Source organism: Limulus polyphemus, unplaced genomic scaffold (assembly GCF_000517525.1).
Source record: "Limulus polyphemus unplaced genomic scaffold, Limulus_polyphemus-2.1.2 Scaffold9151, whole genome shotgun sequence".
In the NCBI taxonomy this organism is placed as follows: domain Eukaryota; kingdom Metazoa; phylum Arthropoda; class Merostomata; order Xiphosura; family Limulidae; genus Limulus; species Limulus polyphemus.
The window spans coordinates 1-22,250 of NW_013674761.1; the positions used below are offsets into that span (position 1 = coordinate 1).

At 32.8% G+C, this 22,250-nt stretch overlaps 1 protein-coding gene across 2 annotated transcripts; it reads right to left on the reverse strand.

The window, feature by feature from the left end:
* Window positions 1-1,211: 1,211 nt before the first annotated feature.
* On the reverse strand, window positions 1,212-21,981 carry LOC106475775 (N-chimaerin-like). Of its 2 annotated transcripts, none has more exons than XM_022379816.1 (9): window positions 21,868-21,981; window positions 19,625-20,232; window positions 16,884-16,952; window positions 13,598-13,682; window positions 12,210-12,383; window positions 9,339-9,416; window positions 7,549-7,686; window positions 7,119-7,224; window positions 1,212-2,070 (listed from the first exon to the last, which is right to left on the reverse strand). In XM_022379816.1, exons 2-9 carry the CDS (start codon window positions 19,931-19,933, stop codon window positions 1,890-1,892), a joined length of 1,140 nt encoding a protein of 379 aa, XP_022235524.1. In that variant the 5' UTR covers window positions 19,934-20,232; window positions 21,868-21,981; the 3' UTR covers window positions 1,212-1,889. The 2 variants fall into 2 exon arrangements, with proteins under 2 accessions (XP_022235524.1, XP_022235525.1); XM_022379817.1 differs by lacking the exon at window positions 21,868-21,981 and adding an exon at window positions 21,226-21,257 and having other exon boundaries at window positions 19,625-19,943.
* Between the last annotated feature and the right edge of the window lie 269 nt (window positions 21,982-22,250).

Genomic DNA, 22,250 nt, shown 5'->3' on the forward strand with positions numbered 1-22,250 from the left:
ACATAAATTATTCTAGTGTATATGTTCTGTAGAATGCTGTAGATCAGGTTCAACATAAATTATTGTAGTGTATATGTTCTGTAGAATGCTGTAGATCAGGTTCAACATAAATTATTCTAGTGTATATGTTCTGTAGAATGCTGTAGATCAGGTTCAACATAAATTATTGTAGTGTATATGTTCTGTAGAATGCTGTAGATCAGGTTCAACATAAATTATTCTAGTGTATATGTTCTGTAGAATGCTGTAGATCAGGTTCAACATAAATTATTGTACAGTATATGTTCTGTAGAATGCTGTAGATCAGGTTCAACATAAATTATTCTAGTGTATATGTTCTGTAGAATGCTGTAGATCAGGTTCAACATAGATTATTCTAGTGTATATGTTCTGTAGAATGCTGTAGATCAGGTTCAACATAAATTATTCTAGTGTATATGTTCTGTAGAATGATGTAGTTCGGGTTCAACACAGATTATTCTGGTATTATATGTTCTATAGAATGCTGTAGATCAGGTTCAACACAGATTATTCTAGTGCATATGTTCTGTAGAATGCTGTAGATCAGGTTCAACATAGATTATTCTAGTGTATATGTTCTGTAGAATGCTGTTTTTCAGGTTCAACATAGATTATTCTGGTACTATATGTTCAATGGATCTTGCTGGAGTATAACATTTTAATCTGCTCAGCCCTTAACCAACAGTGACAAATTAAACCAGCCAACTCCGATGGTATCTAATGATCTTTTTATCAAAAAGGTGGATAATTGCAATAGAAAACTTTTAATTCTGATTTGTGATGAATCAGCTTCCATCTAGAAACAGCAGAACTCAACATCTGTGGTTTCCTTTTGTTTAGCTGAGACTGTGGCCTCTACATGTAGAACATCTAGCTAATGAAACAACAGGACTATACTTGACGGACATCCTCTCAATAAGCTAACGAAGTGTTTTCGTGCGACTTCCTTGCACCAAAATAAGAAAACTGTACACTCACAATTTAAAATAGTCCATTAAATTTTTCTTGAATCTAGGGTTTGGTCAATCTAGAAAACCTACCTAACCTATCCTACTGTCAGTTACATTTTGTAATATACATAATAAGTCATATTGTTTATATGTTTCTTTTTATAGTAAACTAAACAAGTATTGATGTAAAAGTATAAATACCTAATTTTCAAAAACTTTGGTTTTACATAATATCAACAACTATAACCACAATATTTTAATCACATAAGACATATAACCTTAGTCTCTCATAACATAAAAGTTACAAGTCAATGCACAAAATCTTAAATTGAATTTGTTGATGTCATTTCATAACAGTAACAAAAGATGTAATATAAATATTTCTTCTAGTTGTAACAAGTTTCTTCCAGAAAAATTAATAAATGTACATCTTATTTTACACAGAAAAAAGCTACAACTAAACGAACAAAAACTTAACAATCAGAAAAATGTATCTTCACAATGACTAACCTGACAAAGCTGAAAGACACTTGCTTTTTATGGAGTCATTTTATGACGTATACAGAAATGGCAACTCTTTGAAACGGCCTTCAGAAAGCCTTTGCAAAATTAGACTTATTATACAAATCAATCTATAAAATTTCTCCCAAAAATTTGGGCATTTTGCACTAAGATACTCATCAAAAGAAGCTTGGTCAAGTAATCACATTTACTAAATATAATACTTGGGTAATGAGGACAGCTGTTCCTGTCCATTGGTACCACATGCTCCGAGTCCTTATAAATATTAAAAGAGTTTCGTCCTCTTCTTCAAAAGTGATGTTCATTACATAATACATACATAAATATATAGATATCTTACATCATTTCTGCTTATCAAGGTAAATGTGTAAGACATTTTACACAATTCTGTTGTTATCAGTGGTCTAATAAGAGTCTGTGATGAGTAATGAGAAGTTCTATGACTAAACTTTCCTGATGCCAAGCCGAGAGTTGTCCAGGTTGAGAAATGAGGTCAGGGGTCCTCATCAGTGTCGGACAGAACACTGTGCCCAAGTTCTGAATACTCATAAGGTTCTGTTTTTGTTTTTCTGTGACTCTGAAAAAAAAAACAGAACATGCTAAAATTCATTGTCTCATTTTGAGGAACCAAAGTTCAGTGTACTTAACAATCAACATGTTAGCAATGTTTGATTCTTTAAAGAGAAACTCATGGAAAACTTAATAGCTTAAAGAAAAATAAACTGTCTCTACTATGAAAGTTATAAAACATATTTCCAATAGATACTTACCTCCTCTCACACATATAGCTCTTCTCGTTCAGTGATACCCTCGAATATGAAATTTTTTTTCCGCATGCCATATGCCTTGCACTCCCACATTCCCCAAGATGATTGTGATTCAACTGCATCTTACATGCAAATCATCATGTGACAGCCCTCCACCAATAGAAATGTGATACACCCACCTGATGCATGTGACTCCCTCTATTTGATTCTACCAAACTATCACTTTGAGTTTAGGAAGAAAAGAAAGCACTAGTTTCCAGTGGGTAAGAAGGGTGATAGGAGATAAGTACCTATCAGAAATATATTTTCAATATAGGAAAATTATAACTTCCGATACGGTACATTACCTCTTCTCACATAAATATCCCACATTGAAGAAGTGGAGAGACCGGTGTGAGGGAAAGAAAGAAGCATCCTTTGAAATCCTCTGAAGGACACCATATACTGATGATCCTCTTCACAGAGAATCATATGTGGGAGAACGTACCACCTCTGTACCAGGTATACTCTTTGAATTATATGTGAAAGAACGTACCACTTCTGTACCAGGTATACTCTTTGAATTATATGTGAAAGAACGTACCACTTCTGTACCAGGTATACTCTTTCAATCATATGTGGAAGACTGCACCACTTCTGTACCAGGTATACTCTTTGAATTATATGTGGAAGACTGCACCACTTCTGTACCAGGTATACTCTTTCAATCATATGTGGAAGACTGCACCACCTCTGTACCAGGTATACTCTTTGAATCATATGTGGAAGACTGCACCACTTCTGTACCAGGTATACTCTTTCAATCATATGTGGGAGACTGCACCACTTCTGTACCAGGTATACTCTTCGTCCAGTGTGAAAAGAGGTGTCATAGACACTGTTGAAAAAAAAGGAGGAGCACAAACAACGAAGGGAGAGAAGACAGTTGGATTGGAATCCGAACCACATTATATCATAATCTCAATCCCGTTGAAGAAAGGCTGTATATGAACCCTCTACAGACAATAATGTGGGTGAAAGCAAAACTGTATATGCTCCAAGGTGTAGAATGGAAATATATACTGTGAACACCAATCTACGAAATGTGCACAATTCACAGGTAACCAGATATCTGGGAACCTGACATCCAAATGATGCCAATAAGATGTACCCCCATGGGAGGTCACATCATACACAAACTCAATCTGATAGGCACCCCACTCCACAACAGCAACCTCTGGCCACAAAAACTCTTTGAGGTGAAGTGTCAGAGGGAGAACTGTCGCCTCCTTGAGTGAGGAATAGGAAAAACACATGTGTGAGGACTTATTTTGATCGGTCCTGTTTGAAATCCAAAACCAGTCAACCAGTCGAAGGGGTAAACTACAAAGTTACAGATCAACTCCAAAACAACATCATCTCCTTGGTCAGGACTGTACAGTATTGGAGCTCATTGCTAACTTCCGGGTACCACCACATGGAAGTGGATTGCCTATATAAATGATATGCAACTGTACCAACCAGACAGTCACATGAGCCAGGAGCAACATTAACCCTCGGAGGATTGGTGGAGTGCCTCAGAAATAAAATGTATGGTGGACAAGTACCACAGGAGAGTCGTAAGGGTAAAATGAAGGTAAGAAAACTGGGTCTGAGATAAATGGACAGGATTATCTGGGTCAGCCCCCCCATACTGGCAGTAGTGATTCTAACTGTTGAGAATCAAGAAAGAGGTAACGTGCCTGATGTTAAGCCAAGGCAAGCTTATCCATGGTACATGCTAGCACCATCTCATAAATGAGAAACAAAATGCTCAGCATGAACCTCGACATTAGGAGGAGGAGGAAAAACAAAATACTGGGAGGAAGGGGTGTCATGTAATAAGGAAGGAACAGGATTGTACAAAATCAGGGAAATGGATAAAATGGAACAAACATGAGAACTCATGTCTAAAAAGGATGAATTAGGCTAAGCAGAGTCTGCAGGAGAGGCATAGCATAATCAGGAGGAAAAAGGCTGTTCAAATCCTCATTGTTAACACAAACAGGTTTGGTAAGTTCAGGAGGAAATAGAGTTCTATCAGGATAATATTCAATCTCCAACAAATTATGGCTAAAACTTCCTCAGTTGAGTTCCCCCTACCTGAAGCCTGTGTAATTGCATTGATAACAGGTGGTAGAACCTCCAGAGTCATAACCTTAACTTTGGCATTCATCATAAAATGATAAAAACTTTAAAATTATTCATATAAAAAATAAGAATAACCAAGGTAAGTTATCACTGAAAACTTCAAAAAAATAAAACAGTAGTAAAAGATATAAATGATCTTTCTATTTCATACAAAAAAATAAAAACGTGACGAGAGCACAATCAAAACACGTCTTACTCTAACACCTGCCTAAAGAGAAGTGATAGTTTGGTAGAATTAAATAGAGGGAGTCACATGCATCAGGAGAGTGTGTCGCACTTCTATTGGTGGAGGGTTGTTGCATGATGATTTGCATGCAAGACACAGTTGCACCACAATAATCGTGGGGTACATGGGAATGCAAGGCTTGTGGCATGCAAAAAAAAACTTTTATTTTGCATATATATATAGGGCAGCAATGAACAAGAATATGTGAGAAGAGATAACGTACCATATCAGAATTTGAGACAGTTTTAAAAACCATCATACAGATTATCTGTTGCTCTTTAAACACAATGGTTAATTTCAATAACATAATAATTTGTACACAATTTCTGCATATTGTCATTCATACACAACATCTAATACAACACTTTTTACTGGAACTTGTAGTAATAACTAATGATTAAAAGTAAAGAAGAAATTAACAGTATGTTAATCACACTAAAATAGCTAAATCCAGTGCTAACATCCAATACCAGGGCCAGCTGAGATACCACAGACATGGTAATGATTCAGATGCTATTTAAAATATCAAACATTATGACATGAACTGAGTAAAGTTGGTGAATAGATAATAGTAAGGATTTTTTAACACTATACTATTTATTTGTTTTAACACCATATGTTATTAATCATTATTTTTCTTGAATTAACCAGCTCTTTATTCGGCAAACCAGCAAGCTAGTGTGGAAGAAAAAAACAATGTATATCTAATCAATTCATATTTTCTTTAACATGCAATCACACGTATTTTGTAAACAATTTAGAGAGTGTTCTTGTCTTGAAGAATTTTCTTTTCTTTCAGGTTTTAGAGTGAGACAAAAAACTGCTTGTATTTCTATCAGAAACTTATTATAAGAATAACATTCCAACTGGTTTCTAATACTGATGGGTATACCTATACTGCTTGCTCTGATTGCTGAACGAAACTGACACTTTAATTTAGAATTTTTTCAAGCTAGGAAAAGGTTGGCTTCTTAAACAGTAATTTTATAATGAAATCTTACAGGATTTTATTTAAGTTTCTTTAGAGAATTTGAAAAAAATCTATATTGTGTCAATTTCTGTGATTAACAGAAAGAAAACCTCAACCATGTCAACAGCAAGTTTTGACTAAAAACAGTGAGTTTGGTAAGGTCATTTACACCTTCTGTATGATCAAGTTTCCAGCAAGCTGGTGTGGCCGTGAACCTAGGGATTATGTCAAATATGTTTAATATCTTGTTAATGGTAACAAAAAATATATCCAGCTTCACGGCAAAACTTTTGAAATTTTCCCCCCACAGATATAGTCTTTACTCAGAGATGAGAATGCTGGGCTTAAGGTGTAGTTTTGTTGGGAATTCTGGACTTAAGGTGCAGTTTTGTTGGGAATTCTGGGTTTAAGGTGTAGTTTTGTTGGGAATTATGGGTTTAAGGTGTAGTCTTGTTGGGAATGCTGGGCTTAAGATGTGGTTTTGTTGGGAATGCTGGGCTTAAGATGTGGTTTTGTTGAGAATTCTGGGCTTAAGATGTAGTTTTGTTGAGAATTCTGGACTTAAGATATAGTTTTGTTGGGAATGCTGGGCTTAAGATGTGGTTTTGTTGAGAATTCTGGGCTTAAGATGTAGTTTTGTTGGGAATTCTGGACTTAAGATGTAGTTTTGTTGGAATGCTGGGTTTAAGGTGTAGTTTTGTTGGAATGCTGGGTTTAAGGTGTAGTTTTGTTGAGAATTCTGCACTTAAGATGTAGTTTTGTTGAGAATTCTGGGCTTAACATGAAGTTTTGTTGAGAATTCTGGGCTTAACATGTAGTTTTGTTGAGAATTCTGGACTTAACATGTAGTTTTGTTGGGAATGCTGAGTTTAAGGTGTAGTTTTGTTGAGAATTCTGGGCTTAACATGTAGTTTTGTTAGGAATGCTGGATTTAAGGTGTAGTTTTGTTGGGAATGCTGAGTTTAAGGTGTAGTTTTGTTGGGAATGCTGGATTTAAGGTGTAGTTTTGTTGGGAATGCTGAGTTTAAGGTGTAGTTTTGTTGAGAATTCTGGACTTAATATGTAGTTTTGTTGGGAATTCTGGGCTTAAGGTGTAGTTTTGTTGGGAATTCTGGGCTTAAGATGTAGTTTTGTTTGGAATGCTGGGCTTAAGATGTAGTTTTGTTTGGAATGCTGGGCTTAATATGTAGTTTTGTTTGGAATGCTGGGCTTAAGATGTAGTTTTGTTTGGAATGCTGGGCTTAATATGTAGTTTAAATCTCCATCATTTAGCAGTCTCAACTTGTAAAGATCTCATCTACCCCTTAAGTCACAAATTGTAAAGATCTCATCTACCCCTTAAGTCACAAATGAAGTTTTACAACCCCAATCATCACAGTAGATTATATATAGGAAAGAAGTTATAGAACTATCACAGAGAAATATTGTATAACTGACACTCTGTAAACAATCTCCTGTATTACTTAAAAGAAAACACAGGTAAAATATCTTGCCTGTACAGGTGTTGAATAAGGTACTTCAAGGTTTGATAATGTGCTGGTGGTAACTTAGCAACAGCCTCTTTTATGCTATCCAACTTTTCTTCCATCGTTGACTTTCCTAAAGAAATAATTGGTAACTTTTATTTTCTTACCAAAATCTTTGTCCATAAACGTAACAAAAGTGCATCTTCTTAACTGCAACAAATATCTTAAATTATCTTCATGTGAAGTTCACCAAGCAAATTATAAAGTGTTTTCAAAGGTGATGTAATTATTTGGTTATAAACAGTTCCCAAGTTCTCATAATCAAAACAAGTACATACATATCCACCTACTGAATACAACAAATGGTTATAAACAGATCCCAAGTCCACATATGAGTATTAACATGCAAAACATTTATTAAATTTAAACTATTATGAACAAACTAATGATTACTTACTAACAGCATTCATGAAGAGAGGATAAGTGTCGTAAGTGATAAGGGGTATCGGCAGCAGTCGGAAGAAGAGCTTCAACACCCCTGTGATTACGTGAACATCTTCACATGCTGTACTGCTAAGATCTGCATTTTCTCCATCTGTAGCATAAGGTATATATTTAAACATATATGAAAGATATATATCTAAACCATTTACATAAGGTATATATATATCTAACCGTATACATAAGATATATATCTAACTCTACACATAAGTTATATATCTAACCATAAGCATAAGTTATATATCTAACTGTATACATAAATTATATATATCTAACCATATGCATAAGTTATATATCTAACTGTATACATAAGTTATATATCTAACTCTACACATAAGTTATATATATCTAACTTTATACATAAGATATATATGTAAACCGTATACATAAGTTATATATCTAACCGTATACATAAGGTATATATATATCTAACCGTATACATAAGATATATATCTAACTCTACACATAAGTTATATATCTAACTGTATACATAAATTATATATCTACCTGTCTACATAATGTATATATGTAAACTTTATACATAAGGTACATATGTAAACCGTATACATAAGGTACACATCTAACTGTATACATTTTAATATTGCAGTAATTACATCATTATTCTAGACCAAATACATGCAAGGGTAAAAAGTTGTCACAATAATTTTCCATATGCCTAAAGGTACATGTTACAGACATACAAGGACAAAGTAAAACAAACACACCATATACCTAAAGGTACACATTACACATGTACAAGGATCAGCTAAAACAAACACACCATATACCTAAAGGTACACGTTACACACGTACAAGGATAAACTAAAACAAACACACCATATACCTAAAGGTACACATTACACATGTACAAGGATAAACTAAAACAAACACACCATATACCTAAAGGTACACGTTACACACGTACAAGGATAAACTAAAACAAACACACCATATACCTAAAGGTACACATTACACATGTACAAGGACAAACTAAAACAAACACACCATATACCTAAAGGTACACATTACACACGTACAAGGACAAACTAAAACAAGCACACCATATACCTAAAGGTACACATTACACACGTACAAGGACAAACTAAAACAAGCGCACCATATACCTAATGATCTCATAAAAATACATATTCTACAGAGCTAACTGGTCAAATCTTTCACCTAATTAATGATTATTTTTACATTTCCTTGCACTTTAGAAAACAAGTAGAACAAAGAAATTTATTATATTAAGCAACATTAACATCAAGGAGATGTTTAGAAAAGACGTGATGAACAAATGTTTGAAAGAACTGTTAAAAAGATTGTACAATTTAAGGTTTGAGCTTCCACCAATAGTAGATGAAGTAATGAGACCATCAATACTTTGAAGCTTTTACTGAATATCATAACCCTTGACACTGTTTAATAATCTTGATCAGAAATTATTATACTGAAACCATATTTAGAATATACATAAATTACAAACACAATTAACGAAGCCTCTCAAACCATCATGGGATGCCCTCATGATTCCTGCTGTTATGGAATACATCATGATGTATGGCAGTTATTTTCTACGCACATAACTCAAGTGGAAGTATTGAAACTAAACAAAGTCTTTACGACAAAATACCAAAATATTTTAGTATAACAAAGACTTTAAAAGAATAAACAAATTTACAAATGAAAAGTTAATTACATGGTTAACTTGCAAGATCACTCATGGAGAGCGTGTGTTCAACCTACCCTTTTCAAAGGCCATCCGAACTGCTTCTATTTCATCACTGAACCCGGAGACTCTGTATAAGCCTTCTGCATCTAACCCTTAATGAATACAAGAACCAACAAACAATATTAAGAAGGTAATTGAATGAGATGAGAGAATCATCCAATAAAGATACTTGAAGATGTATTACTGTAACTCAATAAAAAACTAATTTTTACATATCTCTAAAAGCTTTGTTACAACCAGTTTAAAAGGACAAATAAATAAATAATTCATCTAGGTTCCTAATGAAACCCAAAACTATGTCCTTAAGATGTATGGTTTGGACGTGGAAGAACATCAAGACACTTTGTGTGAAAACAACTAAAGTATAAAAAATATTTATATTATGCATGCTTACTTAATTTCAAGTTTTGGTATCTAGAACCAAAAGGCTACTAAACTTAGAGATTCACAACACTGCTATTTTCAGTCCTGAATAACCAACTTTACCAACAGCTTGAAGGACATACTGACCTTTTTTTTGGGTGTTCTTTTTTTCCCAAAAGTGAAATAATAATATATTACATTAAACAAGAAAGGCTACGTTAACCACATGATTTAACCTGTACATGGCTTGAAATTAGCAGAAAAACATTCTATAATCCAGGAATGTAAACAACACACAAAATCATTTTAAAAACTGGCTTGATGCATAACACTACAACAACTGGCCAGTAAACCTCTCCTGTAAATTAATGCACATTGTTTTAGGTTTTAATCCCTAAATTTAAAACAGTAAGCAAACACTAGCCAGGTTTGAGTTGCTTTTTTTAAACATAAAACTTCCTGTAGATTCACGTCACTAATATTCACTTAGGACATGCAACTCATGAATAACTTGTTTTCATGTCAGTAATATCTGCTAAGGACATGCAACTCATGAATAACTTGTTTTCATGTCAGTAATATCTGCTAAGAGTATGCAACTCATGAATAACTTGTTTTCATATCAGTAATATCTGCTAAGGACATGCAACTCATGAATAACTTGTTTTCACATCAGTAACATCTGCTAAGGACATGCAACTCATGAATAACTTGTTTTCATGTCAGTAACATCTGCTAAGGACATGCAACTCATGAATAACTTGTTTTCATGTCAGTAATATCTGCTAACTACATGCAACTCATGAATAACTTGTTTTCATATCAGTAATATCTGCTAACTACATGCAACTCATGAATAACTTGTTTTCATGTCAGTAATATCTGCTAAGGACATGCAACTCATGAATAACTTGTTTTCATGTCAGTAATATCTGCTAAGGACATGCAACTCATGAATAATTTGTTTTCATGTTGGTAATATCTTCTAGGACATGTAGCCAGATACCAACATAAAGTGTAGTGGTTATGTAGTTAGATACCAATATAAAGTGTACATATAAGAATGTAAGGTGGTTATACAGCTATGCTTGAGAGACAGATACCAACATAAAGTGTAGATGTATTAATGTAAGGTGGTTATACAGCTATGCTAGAGAGACAGATACCAACATAAAGTGTAGATGTATTAATATAAGGTGGTTATGTAGTTAGGCTATGTAGTTAGATACCAATATAAAGTGTACATATAAGAATGTAAGGTGGTTATACAGCTATGCTAGAGAGACAGATACCAACATAAAGTGTAGATGTATTAATGTAAGGTGGTTATGTTGTTAGGCTATGTAGTTAGATACCAATATAAAGTGTACATATAAGAATGTAAGGTGGTTATACAGCTATGCTAGAGAGACAAGTAGCAGTGTAAAGTGTCCACATAACAATGTAAGGTGGTCATGTATAGCTGTTAAGTGGCCATGCAGCAATGAAAAATAGCCATGTACATATGTTAATTAGCTCTGTAGCAATGTTAAATAGTAATGTACATGTACTAACTGTTTCACTATGGGTTCAGCCAAATCCATGACCCAAAACTGACTTCTGATTTGTGTATTTTCAAGAAATTTTGCAAGCTTTGAGTAATTATTAAGTCTTTTGTTGACAAAATATCAAATTTTCCAAGGAAGTATTTTCACTAAAATATATGAATATATATTCCATGAATATATGAAGTCAACTTATTGACTGCTCCGAGTGCAAAGTTATTTTTGTGTTAAGATTAAAAATACTTTTGTTTGTCTTAAAATTTTCAAATTTCATTTTCGTAATCTCTAAAACCTCCTAAATAGATTTCAAACATATTTTTGCAGTAAAACTTTATCTGTTTTGTCTCTATTGTAACTCTATACGATCTTGTAACTAACAAAAAAAATTCTAAATGAATCTCAATTCCCTTTTTTTATTTCTAGAATAACTTTTATGTGCAACATGAATCTATATTTCTTTATCCTAAATAGCTTTAAACTCATAACATTTATTTCTACTTATATTTTATTGCTCTTTGAAGCGTGTCTAACCAATATTTCTGCCACATAAGTTGTAAACACTTGGCGAACGTAAATCTCGTGTTAACCTTTCAAATTACATAATGCACTGGAAAGTTTGTATTATTATTATTAATCTAACCTTTACTTACCTAAAAAGTTTCTGATTTTTGCATTTTAGTTACTTTTATAATGATAAATAAAGAATACATACGAAAAACAGAAAATAAACTACTTACCTGGGTCCTTTTGTTTGCTGTCAACTGTTGATGACACTTAACCTACTTTTTTTATACTAATGGTATTACTGCACTAATGTAAAGTAACCAAGTACGTGTATGTGTGTGTTTTACACAACCTTGTAGCCATGAAGAGTAGTCAAGTACATGTGTGCATTACATGACCTTGTAGCAATGTAAAATAGCCAAGTAACTTGTACCAATGTAAAGTAGCCACGGAGAAACGTTAAGTTTACTTTACCTCTGCTTTCAATTTCTTTAACACACAAATCAACTACAAATGGTCTTGGTGTATTGTGGGCCTTCACTAATGTTGTTAGATCTATGCCAAACACACGCTTCACATACTTCAGGTCTGGAAGGCAGTCATTTGGAATGTTTTCCGAACACTTTCGATGAGCACTAAAACCACAATCTGGAAAAAAATGTTAACATAGGTCAGGGATAAATACCTTTTCAAATCAAGTAAAAAACAACAAACTATGTGACCACTATTATACATCTTTATTTTACATGCACAAAATGAAATACCATGTATAAAATATATCAAGAAATAGAGATAACAATGTATATCTCTAATATCAGAGATTCACACTAGAATATAAACAACTGTCCATGTTTTGATAAACTAATGGACTCAAACCAATCACTTGAATAATACGTAATATCAACAATGCTGGTGGATAGTCAATATATCAAGAAATAGAGATAACAATGTATATCTCTAATATCAGAGATTCACACTAGAATATAAACAACTGTCCATGTACTAGTTTTGATAAACTAATGGACTCAAACCAATCACTTATATAATACGTAATATCAACAATGCTGGTGGATAGTCAATATATCAAGAAATAGAGATAATATCAACAATAATGGTGGATAGTCAATATATCAAGAAATAGAGATAATATCAACAATGCTGGTGGATAGTCAATATATCAAGAAATAGAGATAATATCAACAATGCTGGTGGATAGTTAATATATCAAGAAATAGAGATAACAATGTATATTTTTTATTCTCTAATATCAGAAATTCTCACTCAGAGATAAACAGCTGTAAAGGTACTAGTTTCAATATGCTAACAGATTCAAACCAACCATTTGAATAATATGTAATATCAACAATGCTGCTGGATATTTCTTATTCACTTTTTTTAAATGCCTTTCTATTGAGAATTTCTTTACTAAAAATGTACGTTTTCAAGCAATTTATAAGCTTAAGGAATAATAACACTGAACTATATGTCAAGTCTGAATAACAAGAAGACAACGTTTTGGGCAGATCATTATTCAAATCAGACAGCTAGTGTCCTTTTATCTTCTATCTTAGTTAATACTTTACCATTTTGATAGCAGCAAGTCTAAGTTTTAGAAATCTAAATAGGTAAATATACTTATGAAAGTTTATGAACAGAAACTTCTCTCACTGTTATGTTCTGAACTGAATATTTCCTTTATTAAACATTTCATGAAGTAATGTTGCCTTCACATAACTAAACCTTCATATTTTTTATTCTACATTAAGAAAAATTAAAGGTAATAATTCTTGTTTTAAATGTATGCTGCACAAATCTGAATGAATTAAAATAGTCCTACATTTGTATTCAGTCCCTTCCCTTACCTTCACACTTCAAACCTTGTGCAATAATACCCCACATGAAGTTACCACATAAATCACACCATGGAAATCCTTTAAAGTTGTGAGTCTGGAAGAAACAAGTACAATCATTCTAAGGAGTATTAAACAACATAATAACTTTAATGGTTATTACAAATAAACCTTCACAAAGATATGTTAATAAGGTGAGGTCTAGTGATTATAATGTTTTAACCCAGAAATACATAAAAAAGTAAGAACAGAAAAGTAAAGAAATAAATTTCAGTATTAAACAACATATAAAGAAGACATAATAAGTTTAATGGTTATTACAAATAAACCTTCACAAAGATATGTTAATAAGGTAAGGTCTAGTGATTGTAATGTTTTAACCCAGAAATACATAAAAAGTAAGAACAGAAAAGTAAAGAAATAAATTTCAGTATTAAATAACTATGAAAAGTTAGCTATAACACTTCAAAACCAAACTTTTTATTGTTAACTCTTTGACTATGGAGCTGGGTCCATTGCACCTAGTATATAACCACCAAAGTAACCATGAAAGTAGTCACACAATAACTTTTGATAATGTACGCATATCTTCATTACATTTCACAGATTATCATAAACGTTACCAGGCTTTTGTACACAGAATATCAGGTTTTTCAATTAAGTATTAAGATTATTTAATTAAAGATTGTGAATTCTTTCTTTCAGAATGTTGAATATCAAATATGCAAAGTAATTTTTATTTTAAGACTAAAAATTACTTTTCTTTATCTGAAAATTGTCCAATTTAAGTTGCATAATCTCTATAACCTCCTAGATAACTATCAGACATCTCTGTAACCTCCTAGATAACTATCAGACATCTCTGTAACCTCCTAGATAACTGTCAGACATCTCTATAGCCTCCAAGATAACTATCAGACATCTCTATAACCTCCTAGATAACTATCAGACATCTCTGTAACCTCCTAGATAACTATCAGACATCTCTATAACCTCCTGGATAACTATTAGACATCTCTATAACCTCCTAGATAACTATCAGACATCTCTGTAACCTCCTAGATAACTATCAGACATCTCTATAACCTCCTGGATAACTATTAGACATCTCTATAACCTCCTAGATAACTATCAGACATCTCTATAGCCTCCTAGATAACTATCAGACATCTGATGTCTGATAGTTATCTAGGAGGTTATACTCTATAACCTCCTAGATAACTATCAGACATTTTTTAAAGAAAAATTTTAATTTATATGTTATTTCTTCTACCTTAACTTGACTGACCTCATAAAAGTATATATCTATTTATATGTATTAATTTTTTTGTTTTATTGACCTTTGAACTATGTCTGACTAATAACTCATGTTACATATCAAACAACATAAAACTGACCTTTACAAAGTTCAAATGTCTTACCCTTCTTAGTCTTAGTACTTGAGTAACAGTATTTTGTAAAATACAATCACACTTCAGTTATCATACATTACATATATATATATATATTATTATTACTATTTACAAATAAATTCTTAAATCTCCTGTTATTTTTTTCATGGAACTTTGAAACCAATTTTAAAACTAAAGCTGACAGAGATAAAAGAAGCTTATTGGATTGCTAAATGTAAACACTGTTCAACCTTGTGGAATGAATCTAGATCCCAGAATCAGTGATCTCCGATCATTGGTTTGTTCTCTGTCAGAAAAAATATTTTTTTTTTCCATGTAGTGTGAATTCTCAATGTTTACCCCTATTTATTAAGGATAATTTTCCATGTAGTGTGAACTCTCAATGTTTACCCCTATTTATTAAGGATAATTTTCCATGTAGTGTGAACTCTCAATGTTTACCCCTATTTATTAAGGATAATTTTCCATGTAGTGTGAACTCTCAATCTTTACCCCTATTTATTAAGGATAATTTTCCATGTAGTGTGAACTCTCAATGTTTACCCCTATTTATTAAGGATAATTTTCCATGCCTGTCTTTCGAAGTTGATTTGTTTAGCATTTATTTTTCAGTCAGTCTCCATGTGTCACCTTTATTTTACTTTAACAACACTTAGGTATAGTTTTTCTTGACCATTATTAAAGCAAAATGTCTCTAACACCCTTTAACACTGTCATTTTTGGTTGTATTGTACCAGAAATGAGACACACTTACAAATATGCAAAAGCACTTCCTGGTTCACGATGTCCCTCAACTCTACTACTTATGTTATTACAAAGTTGTTTTGTATGCATGCATCGTACTTCCTATGTCTCATTCAAATTTCACACATAATAGGATGATAATTAAAAGTCTTGGGATCCCAAAACCTTACAAGTCCTACCACCCCCACACGTTAGTATACCCTAACCTCACACTTCATAGCTAACTGAAATAAATAAATTTTGCGAAATCAAGCTTGACCAACAAAGAAGCAGAAAAGTACAGTCGAGGCTGTCAAACGTTGGTAAATTCCTTTGTGAGTCAATCAAAATTAATGTCATTCACGAAATGAATTTGTGGCATATTCATGGAATAATTATTGGTAAAAATCAGTTAGATTAACAACTTCTAATATATAGAAAAGCCAGTGTGTTTTAGTAACACTACATTCCAACAATGGCTTTTATGTCATGTTGATTAGCAACAAAGGTATAGCCTAATATTGTTGTTAGTCTATGTATTGAAAGTATAAAATGAAATGTATAAACAACAAAACTGGAAAAATATCTGTTCATTTCTTGATTTAGAGTCTCTGTTGATTAAAGAGGTTTGTTTTTTATTTAAAATGTTGGTGATATAACAGAAAATAGATTAATACAGAAATGATTTATGTTTGAAATTAAATTGATATTTTTACTTTCATGATAAATTTTATACACTTGGCTCTAGGCTAGGTGATCCCACACTACATCTCTTGTTTAAACTTAGTACACCAACATTCACTACTCTTATAAGGTTTCATGGCCCCCCCACCCTCTCGTGCCCCCTTGCACCCGATCACTAAAATCATAATGGGCAGACAGTAATCGAACTATTCTATCTGGATAAATCCATTTTGGCTTTTATGACTCCTCTTATTTGGAGAAATCATAAGTGACGTGACACACACTGTCTTTTATATCAGTTATATGCTGCTTCTCTGGGAAACTTTTATATATCACTGAAATACAATAAATGTGTAACATTCCTTTCTTTTTGTTTAACTACTTAGCTTTTAAACTTGCATTAATAAGACATTAAACAGATTTCAATATTTTTCTTCTGACAAACAGAATAGGTATTTATACAAGCAGAATTGGCTTACCTTAAAGTTATGTGGCTTTTCAAAACGATGAACATTAAGGCCAGCCATAATAGGACCCCCTCCATCATTCTGTAAAATAAAAAGAAACACACATAGAGACATCTTACCTTCATTACAGAGCAGATAATACACACAGAAACCATAATAGTTCCTAATTCACACAACTTACCTTCATTACAGAGCAGACAATACACACAGAAACCATAACAGTTCCTCATTCACACAACTTACCTTCATTACAGAGCAGACAATACACCCAGAAACCATAACAGTTCCTCATTCACACAACTTACCTTCATTACAGGGCAGACAATACACACAGAAACCATAACAGTTCCTCATTCACACATCTTACCTTCATTACAGGGCAGACAATACACACAGAAACCATAATAGTTCCTAATTCACACAACTTACCTTCATTATAGAGCAGACAATACACACAGAAACCACAACAGTTCCTCATTCACACATCTTACCTTCATTACAGGGCAGACAATACACACAGAAACCATAACAGTTCCTAATTCACACATCTTACCTTCATTACAGAGCAGACAATACACACAGAAACCATAACAGTTCCTCATTCACACAACATACCTTCATTACAGGGCAGATGATAGATAAAAATGAATGTGTAAAAACAAACAATGAAAATGAGTAAAGAATGTGTGACAAAATCTTCATAGATGTATATAAGCTTAACTGAGATTTGCCAAATGAACATGAAAGAATCAGACAACACAGAATGTGTCAAAAACTCCATTTGCATATTTAAGTACCTAACTGGGCATAGCCCAGACAAACAAACATATCTAACATGAATTATTTAAAATTGAAGAAAATGAACCCTTGGATTATACAACACACATATCTAACATGAATCATTTTAAATAGAAGAGAAAGAACCTTGGATTATACAACACACATATCTAACACGAATCATTTTAAACTGAAGAGAAAGAACCTTGGATTATACAACACACATATCTAACACGAATCATTTTAAATAGAGGAGAAAGAACCTTGGATTATACAACACACATATCTAACATAAATCATTTTAACCTGAAGAGAAAGAACCTTGGATTATACAACACACATATCTAACATGAATCATTTTAAACTGAAGAGAAAGAACCCTGGATTATACAACACACATATCTAACATGAATCATTTTAAATAGAGGAGAATGAACCCTGGATTATTAAAGAAAGCTACGTCTAACAAAAGTTTATTAAATCAAAGATTTGAAGTAGATAGGTAACTATCATTTGAACCCTGAATTACACCATAATCCCTGGTGTCTTACAAAACAATGTCTTAAGGTTTCAACTGAGGAGCCCTCATATGCAACGTATTTAATAATAACTGTCTTAATATCAGAATGAGAATGAACTCTGCATTAAGTAAGATACCAGCATGCCTAATAAAAGTTGTCTAAAGTTTTAAACATAGAAGATTATTTAAACCCTTAAAGTATGCAGATGGCATCATTCATGCAATGGTAAAACTACATGGTATATTTTTCTGAGATTATTACATAATGTACAGCAATTGGGTAACTAAACTCAAAAAATGGAAGGACAACAGACAACAGAACTAGTTTACAAATCTAATTAATTATCTTAATACAAGTCCTTGAAATTAGGACATCAAGCTAACAGCAAACAAATGCCACCGTACATATATCAATCGAGACAAATGTCATTATACGTTGTTTAGAAGAGATTCTTCTACTTAAGGATGCACTCAATACAAAAACAAGGTACAACAGAAGCAAACTTATATTAGGTTTTTATATTTAGTAAAATTATAGGCAGCTTTCCAAGATATACCCGAGTCGTAAACTTTGTCATGTTCTATCCATCATAAGATGTTTAACTTTCACAGAAAGCCAAAATCAAACAATATTAGTTAAGAAAAATATTACTATTATTCAATGCTAACTAAATACAGTAAAAGACTTCTAACAGCTTTGTTTTCAAACCTTGATATTATTTTTCTTATCTTTATTATTTGCTCTGTATAAACAATTACCTAAAACATGTCAATTTAAAGTAATAAAGTTCTTGTGTATTAGTTTTGGTTTTGAATAATATTTTGACTTAAAACTGTTTTATTGATTGAACTAATACATTGTAAAAGTTACTAAACACGAAATATTAAAATACACATTAGAAGTGTAGACTAAATTTGTAATTTCTGTAGTGCATATTGGTGTACAGAAGAGATTCTAATACTAGAAATAAAGGACCTTATATCACCAGAGAAGTGGAGATTAAATTTGTAATTTCTGTAGTGGATATTGGTGTACAGAAGAGATTCTAATACTAGAAATAAAGGACCTTATATCACCAGAATGTTGTTTCTATTTGATTAGACACTTTACAGCCTCTTCAGGAGCGTTCACACAAACCATAATTCATTTAACTCTATTTAAATAAAAAGAACAGTTCCAAGTTGTAAGGTTGTTTATTTCTAGATCTGTACTGTTACCTACTTACTTTTTGCTTGGCCTTTCCTCAAGCAATGTACGTAGCTAAGTTATGTAAACAGATATGTTATGTACAAATTAAAGTAAAACATTTGACATTTATATAATTAATACTTGGAACCGTGGGTACTTGTCATTTATCACAAGATTTCACAGCTGTGCCCTACGCTGTTGCCAATTCCGAGGGCTTAACACAAAGTTCAACCTATCCTAATATAAGTAACCAATCAAGAAACTTACAATACTCCCATCTTCAGATCTATCATATTCATTTGCTGACTTAAGGCTGTTGCTTTTACTCCCTTGGCTTGATATACTTCTTCTCTTTACAACTCTCATGTTCTGTAGCTTCCTCTTGTACGAGTTCAGCGTCATATAGGGACTCTGCTCATATCTTGACTGAACACACATCTTTGCAATGTATTCTCCTGCATTGGCTTCCAGGTACAGAGTGATCAAACCATCGGTGACCAGATCCTGTACTGTGTCAAACTTCTTCTCTCCTACGTAGTGCTTTCCATCATAATACAGGCGGTAGTTCTTAGTCATTCCTCCAAACCTAGTCGAAAGAAACCTTCAAGCTAATATCTACTCATAATACAGGCGGTAGTTCTTAGTCATTCCTCCAAACCTAGTCGAAAGAAACCTTCAAGCTAATATCTACTCATAATACAGGCGGTAGTTCTTAGTCATTCCTCCAAACCTAGTCGAAAAAAAACCTTCAAGCTAATATCTACTCATAATACAGGCGGTAGTTCTTAGTCATTCCTCCAAACCTAGTCGAAAGAAACCTTCAAGCTAATATCTAGTCATAATACAGGCGGTAGTTCTTAGTCATTCCTCCAAACCTAGTCAAAAGAAACCTTCAAGCTAATATCTGCTCAAATGCCACATTTTAGATTATGTGTGGCAATACCGACATATCTTCACAATGCCCAATGAATAACCTTTATGACCACATATTTTTTAGTGTGTAAAAAATAACAGTTAAACATTAGATCTGCTCCTGTTCAAAATGCCGTGTTTCTCCCATTTATACTTGTTTCATTTTTCAAGCACAAAGAACAATGTTAATATAGACTTAATTTATACTAACAAAACAGGTGTAAAAAAAAACACAGAATCAGCACTACTTTTAACATAGTTTATCTCGTCCCTTGACCTTCTCATGAACCTGAATAAAGAGTAGGAGAAACAAAAATCAAATACAACCTGGCTGACAATAATCACAGAAGTCCAAAATATGTTAAAATTCATTTTAATACAAATTATTTTAAGTGCCTCTATTTATCTTTTTTTTTTCGGCATCTCCCAAATATCTTATTCCACTCTTTGTATAGTTTATTGTTATTGAAACCTACTTCTAAATAATAAAGCTTGGAGACGGCTTGAATGGATAATGTAATGAAGGATACTTTATTACAAAATTACAATGTTTCAACAAGCTTTTATCGTTCATCAGGTACCTGATTTCATAACTTAAAGAGTCCTGCCAAACTCCATACATCATGCTTAATGAAGCAAAAAGTAAGAATCATTACTTTTGAAACATGAGAGTTCCAGTGATTAAAGTAAATTCATAGGTTCCAATTCCACCCGGTTTCTATCCTCAGTTTTTCAAAACACTATTGTAACACCTCTTGTTTTATTAACTATTAAAGTTTTTATTTGTAAACTGGAAATGATTATTGTTCAACGCCTAGTCTGTGTATCAATAAATTCAAGGGATTGGGTGGGCTACAGAAAATATTACGGTTTCCACTATTCAAGTTAGAACCAAACAATATATACTATGATATAGAACTTGATTTTTAACTTAAAAAACACACACAAAAACTCACCTGTCAATAGTTTTTGGCCATGAAGATCCCAAGTTTAGGGGATTGGCCAGACTGTGTTCCACTTGCACAAAATATGTTAAAGCTGGAACCACAAAGCTACATGGAGCTTTGTCGGCCATAAGTCACGAAAACAACAGAGAACACATCTTCATAAAAGATGAAGAATCAGATCTTGTATTGTCTAACATGTCCAGCTACTACAATGTTTTATGCAGGATTTTATACGAGAGTATAGATTTTACCCGTTTCTAGCCTGGAAACCAGCGAAAATTTGGCCATGCTGGTAAGAAATTCAGGTTCCAGATATTGCAAGAAGTTCAAATGTCAATTTAGAATTTTAAAAAACAGAGTACTGGAAAGCTTTGTTTGGGAAACATGTCTCCCTGTCTTGCAAACTGTATGTTCAATTTATTATTCTTTTAATAACTAGCATTAATGCTTTATTTAAATAATCCAAACTTACTAATGAAACAAATGTTTTTTTATCATTTTAGAATGATATTTACAATCCCTCAGAATGTTATAACTATCAAATATCTTAAGGAACTTAAAACCATTAGTTATATGAGCTTGCTATAAGCAGTCACCAATTCATTATTATAACTTCAAGAAAAGTACATTGTTAACAAAAAATAATCTTACCTAAGACCTAACGTATACTGGCCTGGTGCTCTTTGGCTTTCTCGTACAAGGTAAGAACCATCCCCTCCTTGAAGCAATAGCTCTGCTTCTTCCCTTGATATTCTTCCATGAAATCTACATAAAGTTGACATTCAGTTTGTACTGCACAACGTGTGAAATCTGTTTTAACTAATACCATATATCGTACAAGGACTGGAGACTCAGCTACAAAGTGCTTTCATGATGTTAAGAAATCCCGTACGATCAGAAAATTAACAAATCACAAAAAGAAACCTTAATGTTTTCAGAAGATAGGTACTCCTTTCTCATTGGAAGATCCATTTTCTGAACATGTTTACATTATCAGGTTTCAAAAGTGAAACATCAGTGAAGAAGGAAGATAT